General features: G+C 46.5%; 1 protein-coding gene across 1 annotated transcript in view; it reads left to right on the top strand.

Moving 5' to 3' along the window:
- Positions 1-1,236: 1,236 nt before the first annotated feature.
- Fyb2 (FYN binding protein 2) overlaps positions 1,237-8,765 on the top strand; it is a 103,208-nt gene continuing 95,679 nt past the window's right edge. The window contains exon 1 of the mRNA XM_013114976.3: positions 1,237-1,501. Within this exon, the coding sequence (XP_012970430.2) occupies positions 1,493-1,501 (9 nt within the window). The 5' untranslated portion in view covers positions 1,237-1,492. The remainder of the gene's footprint in view (positions 1,502-8,765) is intronic.

The raw sequence follows: 8,765 nt of genomic DNA, 5'->3' as shown, positions 1-8,765 counted from the left end.
GGGTATGGTAGTGCATGCCTTTAATCCTAGCAACAGAGAGACAGAGACAAGGTATCTCTGTGAGTTCGAGACCAGCCTAATATACAGAGTGAGTTCCAGGACAGTCAGGACTATGTAGAGAGACCTTGTCTCAAAACAAAAACAAAACAACAACAACAGTAGTAGTAATAGTAGTAGTAGTACTAGTAGTAGAAATAGTTAGGTTGGAGGCCATTCCAAGTTATACAGTGAGTTTGAAACCAGTTTGAGTGCAAGGCACTGCATCAAACAATAAACACATAAATGAATTTTTAGTCCATAAAAAGCAAGAAAACCCAACAGGCTGCATATAAATCAGGGCACAGGTCATTCATTCTGCCCACCTTCAATTCCCATAACGTCTGTGTGGACCCCACCCCACCCCCAACTACCCGCCCAAATCTAGGAACTGAAGTTTGGGTTTCCTGCCAGGACCAGCTGTTAGGAAAAGAGCAAATGGATCAGACCACAAAGTTGTCTTTGCTTCAGTTTCCTACCAGCATCACTCTGGAATAGCTATGGCCATCTCTCTGAGCCCCAGTTCCTGCCCTGCTAACAAGAGGACAGCAGCAGTCCCCAGGACCACTTGTGAGAGAGCCATACATTCAAATACAGTGACCATGCCTGTCTTAAAAACAGGTGTAGAACAAATGGACTTTGGGTGCCCATCCCACAATGAGGGATGCTCTCTCAGCCTGGACTCTTGTGGGACTAGTCCCTGTCCTGGATGAAATGACAGACTCTGGAGATCTACCATGGAGGACCTCATCCTCCCTGGGGATCAGAGTGGAGATTGGGTGGGAGGCTGGGGGGCCTGGTAGGGAGGGCGGGGGAGGAGGGGAGGGAGAGGGAGCTGGGATTGACAGGTAAAACAAGCTTGTTTCTAACTTAATTTTTTTAAAAAAGGAAAAAAAACAAAACAAAAACCGGTGTCTTTACTTTAGCTTACTTTCTCGCCCCCACTAAAACGCGCCTGCCTGGTTCGTGCACTCTGGGCTTTCTTTTCTTTGGCCCTGAGCAGCTTTCCTGAAATTAAGTAGCCATCAACAGGGGAGGAGTTGGGCCAGGGTGTCACTAATGGAGAGCAATGTCCTGAGCCTTTCATTCTAACTTTAGGGACAAGATATGTTCTCAGCAACTTCCCTGAGCGGGGTGTGGCGGGAGAGGACCGGATGCGGGCACAAAGTGAAACTGTTGCAGAGGGAGTGATGGCACGAAGCCTGGGGAGCGCGGATAGAGCCTCCTGCCCCCACCTCAGCAGGTCCAGCTAGGATAGAGACCCGCCCCGCTCCCAGTCCCGAGTGGGGGAGGAGCCACAGCCCAGGTGGAGCTGGTGAAAAGCCAGAGCTCCGGAGTGTCCCAGGCTTGGGGAAGTAGCTGCAAGCTGGCGGGCGGAGGCGAGAGCACTGTTGGTCCCAGGATCCAGCTCTGGGAAGCTGGGGTTGTCTCCCAGGCGCTGCCTCGGAGGGCCACAATGGAAGAGGTAAGGCACCCGCTTGGGTATGCTGTCTGTGTGCCACCTTGGGAACTTCAGTCCCTTCCCAGGGAGCCCTGGGAAAAGAGCTGCCTGTGTGTCCTGGCTCCTCGACCTGACCAAATGTCAGGTCTCAGGCTAGGGACCTGTCATGCTGGCCTTGCTCAGGCAGCCTGTGTCCTGGGTTTTACTGCTAGCTGCCTGTGTCCTGGGTTAGAGAGGGCTTGTCATTGCAGTGCTGACTTTCCCTCTCTGTCCCACCTTTGCGGTGGTAGGTGGGTGTCTAGGTCCAAGGACAGAGCGTGACTCTGGGAAAAGGTGGCATTGCTGGGTGCCCTGTGGCTTGTAGCTTTACATCGCTGCTCCCCATTAACTCTGTGGCCTGGGGGAAAAGTGCCTGTACTCTTGAGCCTTAAAACAGAACTGTACCAGAGTGGATGTTTTGTGAGACTGGATGTATGGGAAGAAATGGAGCCCAGGCTTCGCTGTGGCACCCCAGAAACAGGTGCAGCGTCCTTGAAAGGGTGAAGTCAGTCTGAGACACACGGGGAGACCCTCGGTGGTTTTTGGTTTTGACAAAAGTAGCACAAAGGTTGGGATGGCTGAATGAGCACTGTCACATATTCAGAGATTGGGCCTGGCTAACCCCGCCTTCCTGTTTCCTTCTCTAGCTCTTGCTCCGCTGTTCTTTTGGTGGCCTTTTCACAGATACGTATGCACGTGCTGTACCATGTCTTTATTAAACATTTGAAAGAAACTAGGTACTCCTGAGATTGTGTTACTTCTCACACAGATGTTTGGTTTACAAGGTTCAGCTGTGGTTGGTCAGGGACAAAAAGGGACACCTGTGTCTCTGGCCTCTCACTCCATCCAGTTGGTTGAGTTCTGGAAAAGAGTGAACCAAGGATAGCAGTTCCTTCTCCTTGGGAATCCCCTCTACTATCCCGTCTGTGGTGTCATGATGTTTAGAAACGTGTTCTTTTGGGGGACAGTGGGGTAGGAAAAGTGTTTTGATTTTAGAAAAGGTTTTACTTTACAGCCCAGGCTGGCCTCAGCCTTTCAAAGGCTTGGATGACAGGAATGTGCCACGGTACCGGACTCTATTCATTGACTTTTGGGACCCTCCTCCATGATGGCAACTTGCCAAGATGAGCTGATCCATGTGGATTTGGGAGAAGGAAAGTGACTGACATTTTGCCCTCTCTGCCTAGCCAGGATCCACACTGTCGACTATTTCTGTTTATCAGTCTGATGGGAAACCGGAGGTCATTGCCCCGGGTTTTTTAGGTCAGGAAGCTGGAGGCCAGAACATGACCGATACATAGTTACAACAGCACCAGTCAGAAGCAGGGCGGGGACCGAGGCTCTGGTTCTTTAGTGACACCAGCTGGATGCCAGCTCTAAACCAGTCTGCACTAGCAAGGATTAATTACTCCAGCATAACAGAATGTTTGACAGTTTAGAGAAAAAAAGTACAAAAGGAAATATTTGTTGCTTAATAGCATTTTATAGGACAAGAGAAGTAAGTACACACTTTCCTCTGCTCAGAAAGACTAGGAGAAAGGATCCAAAAAGAAATGTGGGAACCAGGTGGTAGGTGGTACACATCTTTAATTCTAGTGCTTTGGAGGCAGAGGCAGGCAGATCTCTGTGACTTTGTGGCCAGCTTGGTCTACAGAGTCACAGGTAGCCATGAGCGCAAAGAGAAACTCTGTCTCCAAAAAGAAAAAGAAATATAGTTCCTTGTCTTGAAAGGATTGTTCTTCTATCATTTTAGAAAACCAACAAAACATTCCTTATATAATATATACATTTGGAGCACCCCCTTTGTATGGACAAACTCTGTTTTGGGTGTAAGGATACGGTTGGGAACCAAACAGTCAAAAGTATCTGCTTTAGCAGGGCGTGGTGATACATGTTGTAATTGCAGGATCTGAAAGGTTGAGGTAGGATCAAAAGTGTAGGACCATACTAGGCTGCATAGCTATACAAAATGCACTCATTAAGTACATATGCTAATAAGAAAGGAGAAAGAAACAAAGGTGTAAGGGTTAAGTGACAGCTGGTACAGTGTGGACATTCAAAGCAGAGAAGGGTCTGAGGTACTGAGGCATTAGGGACAACTGCCATTTTTAGTGGCACAGTGTCAAAGGTCACTGGAAGGAGGGGAATTTTAATAGAAACTTAAGGAAGTTATAGTTGGTTGTATGGATGCTTTAGGGGGAACAAGTCTGCCAAGAGACACTAGCCGATACTAAGACAAAAGCTGCTTTGGCGAGCAGTGGCCAAATGGAGCAGAGGAAGTAGGGGGTGAATGTTCACACAATGAGGGTGCGGCACCCTCGGTATGAACCAGCTTTCCCCAAGGATGGCAGATAGCTAGATGGCACCATCTGGCTTACGTTTCCTAAGAATCATGTGGCTGTAGTTTGGCAACCAAATGACCAGAAGGATAAAAGAGGTAGCTGTGTGTGGCCCAGTAGAGGGAAGGTGTAGGGATCTAATCAGGCAGAGAATCAGCTCAGGCCATGTAGGAGGGATGGTGGTTATAGAAGTGTCAGATGCTGGGTCCCTCACTTTGGATGATTGAAGAAATGATGTTTTGGCTTTATGATGGACAGAAGTGGCACACAGCTGGTGAAAACTACTTTGAGCTATGAGTTTTGATCTTTTCCTGGGCTAACCATGTCTGGTGCTGTGTAGGTCAATGAATATTCTATGTGCTCTCTGTCGCTAGGCACTGAGGTTTGGTAGGTTGGACGGATAACTGCATTTTTAGCATATGATATTTTCAACTTAGCATGGGATTATCATACCATTATCCTGTGACCAGTCAAGGTGCATTTGTATGTTAAAGGTAGGGTCAGCATGATAGACTGATGAGAGGGGGGAGGGAGAAAGGGAGAAGATGTTGAGCACCCAAAGGCATGAAGGTTGAGCTTTCAGAAGGATGAAGTTGGAATTTTCTGAGATGACTCAGTACTGAGAAGTTTAGAAAGACACCAGGAGACAGTTTTAGACATGGAATGATTGAATTATACAGAGGTGTTATCAGATACAGAGTTCAAGGAAGAGGCTGAGGCAGGAAAATAATCAGGATTATGTCTACACTAGGAATGCTGACCTCGAGCAGGTGTTTAAGATTGCACCGAATTAATGCTAACCTTACATTCTCCATTATTCCTCTCAGGAGGTGAAAGTATGCTCCCTGCACTGTATTTGGACAAAGTTGCAGGCTGCCTTGAACATTGCAGGCTGCCACACTTGGCACTGCGGGACGTCAGAGACTCCTAAGAGGTCATGCTGTTCCTACCTCGTTCTGAGAACTAATTCTTGTAGCCCTCAGCCAGGTCAGCAGCCTCTGCACAGCTGAAGATAACTTCATGTATACCTGACTGACAGCTCTAGCTGAGCCTAGCTTGCTAGCCTTCCCGGAAGGCTGCTCTCAGAGCCCCACAGACCACGCCAGCATGAGGGAGACACCACAGAATGACTTTCATCAACAACCCGTGGATAGAAATGTCACCCAGCTGGGCCATGTCAGTATTCCCCTCCTACACAATTGGGAGATGCAGAGGAAGGTGGGGCTTATGTCTGTTTTAGGCCACTCAATTTTCAGTTGTTTGGTCCTGTATTAGCAGGTATAAGAACAAATAGATACCTTTTGTTCTTTTCAGTTATTGAGAGAAAAATTATTTTTTATCTGGGCATGGTGGTACATACCTGTAATTCCAGCATTTGGAAAAGTGAGGCAGGAGGATTGTAAATTCAAGACCAGCCTGTGCTACATAGTGAGATTCTGTCTTAAAAAAAAAAAAGTTAGGGTTGATGGTGGTGCCACTCACCTTCAATCCCAGCTCCCAGAAGGCAGAGCATGTAAATCTCCTAGCTCAAGGCCAGCCTCTTCTGCACAGTGGTTCCAGACCATTCAAGGGGAGACCCTGTCTTAAACAATAAAAAAACAAAACAAAAACAGTAAAAAAAACTTTTTCTATAGATATATGGTTCAGAAGAATTCTATAAGAATGTTTTGAGCTGGTTCAATTGTAAAATACTTATCATACAAGCATAAGAACCCAGGTTCAATCCACAGCACCTGTATCAACAATGTCACATGTTATGTGTCTTACACTTATAATCTCCACCCAGGAGAGGCAGAGACTGGAGGGTCCCTGGGGCTTGATGGAGGGCTGTCTGTTCAAACAGTGAGCTTCAGGTTCAGTGAGAGAGCCTGCCTCAAAAAACAAGCTGGGTGGCGCCTCAGCCACACCTGAGGTTGACCGCTGGTATCTACATCATATAAATATGTATACATATCCACACAAACATGTACACTTATATATACATCTTATACACACACTAATGGGGGGAATACTTTTAAATCCTCATACTGAGAGGTTGGTAAGTCCTTTTTGAAACTCAAGAGTTAAGTAGTAGCCAACTTGTATCCTCAGTCAGGTTTTCACTGGGATCCAGTCTTGGCAAGAGAGAATTACAGCATTTTTGAGTTAGGGCTTACCAGTCAAGGTGTCACCAAATGGGGCCTGAATGTTTGATGGATGAGCTTGGACCGAATTAAGAATCAAACCACATTTAAGTTCACCTCGGCCCATCAGCAGCCAAGCAATTTGAACAAGTGCTGGAATTGGGAAATTTCTCAAAGTCCAACCAGTTTAACAACTTCCATTTTACAAGGAAATCTGAAAGGGCAGAAAGTTGGCAGCAGTTTTGTAATCACCCATCCAGGGCATGTACCTTGGATGCCCCAAAATGTTCTTGTTCAAGTTGAGTTGGAAGATCTGCTCCTTAGGCCCCGCCCTCATCATCTTATGGACATTGAAAAAGCATCTTCCCTGTGCTGGGCCTCACAGTAGCCTCTGAGAGGGACCTGTCTTACTCGCCATCTAGTTGTGTCTTTTTTCAGAAGAGTGTTAAGGAAGACAAATGATGTAAAGGGGAATGATGAAGCCGGGCCTCAGTGGCAGCATGTGGCTGGGTACCTAGCCCGGCACGGGGACTCATTGAGGAGGTGGCATCTGAGCTGAATGTCAGAGGAGGGGTAGGTAGCAAAGGATGAGAGGAGGAAGAGCGGGGTGGTGTGGAGTGGAAGCCAGCAGGCAAAGGCTCATCGGTGCACAGTGTGGTAGGGTGAGTCAGAGGACACTCTTGAAGCCGGGTGTTACTGGGTGGGAAGTTTTTAAATGAAAATAAGTTGCCAGAATGGAATGCTAAGATTTAGAAAGGACAGAGGTTGAAAGGCCCTTGGTGCTGCTCATATTTTATTCTGAGAGCTGAAAGAGCCTTGGGGGTGAGTGCGGTGGCTTTTCCTGTAAAACTCAAGGCTGAGCTGCGTACCCTGAGGTGGTCCTGAAGCAGTAAGATAGTAGTACCAAGATGACATTTGACTAATTTGGATAGAATCTGGGTCCGAATGCCTAGGAAACATCATTTAGTAATGCTTCCAGAGAAATGTTTGGTTTTTTTACCTAAATAATCTGATATTTAAGGAGAAGGTCCTAAAGAAGCATCTGTTACCAAATAGTGGAGGTGCCAACTATTTCTTCTCTATGTCTCTAGTCCACAAGGATCAACAGCAGTCTCCTATTAATGAGTTTGTCTGTGGAGAGCAGAAACAACTACGGTTAGGAGGTTTTCATCAAATCACAGTGTGGTGGTGCAAACCTGTTATCCCAGTACTCAGAAGGCTGAGGCAGGAGGACTGCTGTGAGTTCTGTGATAGACTGGGTTATGGGGTAAGACCTATCATTGAAAAAAAAAAAAAAAACAAGCAAAAAGGCCAGGTGTTGGTGGCACACTCCCTTAATCCCAGTACTCAGGAGGCAAAAGCAGGTGGATCTCGGAGTTAGAGGCCAGCCTGGTCTACAAAGCAAGTTCTAAGCCAACCAGAGCTGTTACACAGAGAAATCCTGTCTTGAAAAACAAAACATACATTTTTTTAAAAAGCTCAGGAACTTCTCAGATACATTCTGAGGGAAAAGAAGCCACCCTATAAGTCACTAAATAAAAGGCTGGCCAGTTTATATCTCTCTTGACGTGGAGGCTGTGGAGAGCATCCTCTTGGACTGTATTGTTTGGTCCTTGCTGGAGAGTTAGAAAACGGTCTGTGTCATTGCCAGTTCATCCCTCACAGTTAGCCCTGCCCTTACCCCATCATTGTTACAAAGGGAAGAGTCAAATTCCCCTACTCCAAATCATTCACCGATGTTTCTCTTGAGAGAAATGTTCCAAAGTGGGCAATACTGGTCATGCTGCTGCATCCTACCAGCTGATCTCCATGCCTGTGAGGTGGAGCCCATTCGTGTCAGCCCTGGTGCCCTCTTTTTGGGCTATACCTGCTCTAGTTTGGTGTTTCTATAAGCATCATCACTGTGAGGCATGACCTCTTGCTGGCTTAACTCACATCAGGCCTCACTTTCCCAAGAATCCCTCCCTAGCAACTTGGCCAAATTGGTCCCTCCTTTCCTTGCAAGATCCCAGGCCCTTTGAGTAGATCCTAGACTGTGAGGCCCCAGGGAGGAATGCATTGTCCTGCTGTGAGGGACAGGAAAGCTTGACTCTTAAAGCCTCTGAGGTGCCTGGCTGGTTTGTCCCTACCTCTGACAAATACCAGCTTCATGGTTTTGAGCAAGATATTTAATTTCTCGGTGCCCTATTTGTAAAGGAGAGAAAATAATATCTGCCTCTTAGCATTCCACAGAGGCTTAAATATGTTCATAAGTATAAAGAACTTGGACCAACCGACTGGGCTCAAAGGGCAGATAATGCCATACCTGACATAACAGTAACTTGCAGGAGGAATAGGGTGGCTGTTATAGTTGGATTGTGTCATTCTCCCAAAGTCTTACCTGGAAACCCAGACCAGTGCTTGAAGAACACCCAACCCCCTCCCCCCCCACCTTTGATGAACTAGCCTATAGCTTGTCTCAGAGATAAGTTATGGCTGGAGGCAAAAGAAAAAGAAAAGGGGTGGGGGAGGCTTGTTTCTAATAACTTTGAGGGTTAATGTTTTTTGGGGGTGTCATTTAAAGTTTTGAAGAATGAACGGAGACATTCCAACTTCAAGTGCCCTTTAAAAAGTACCCAAGGCTATTGTATTCTTTTTCAATAGAGCTGGGGCTTTCTTAGGTTTTGTTGCTGTTGCTGCATTAAAAAAAAAAAAAACTCTTTTGTTTTGAGCGATAGGGGTTGAACCTAGCACTATCAAACCTTCATTTCCTTGTCTCCTTGTCTCTTGTCTAGTCTCTCTTGAAAG

Source organism: Mesocricetus auratus, unplaced genomic scaffold, assembly GCF_017639785.1.
Source record: "Mesocricetus auratus isolate SY011 unplaced genomic scaffold, BCM_Maur_2.0 Super-Scaffold_100014, whole genome shotgun sequence".
Classification (NCBI taxonomy): Eukaryota; Metazoa; Chordata; class Mammalia; order Rodentia; family Cricetidae; genus Mesocricetus; species Mesocricetus auratus.
The sequence above is the reverse complement of the archived record's forward strand: the minus strand, read 5'-3'. Positions and strand labels throughout refer to the sequence as shown.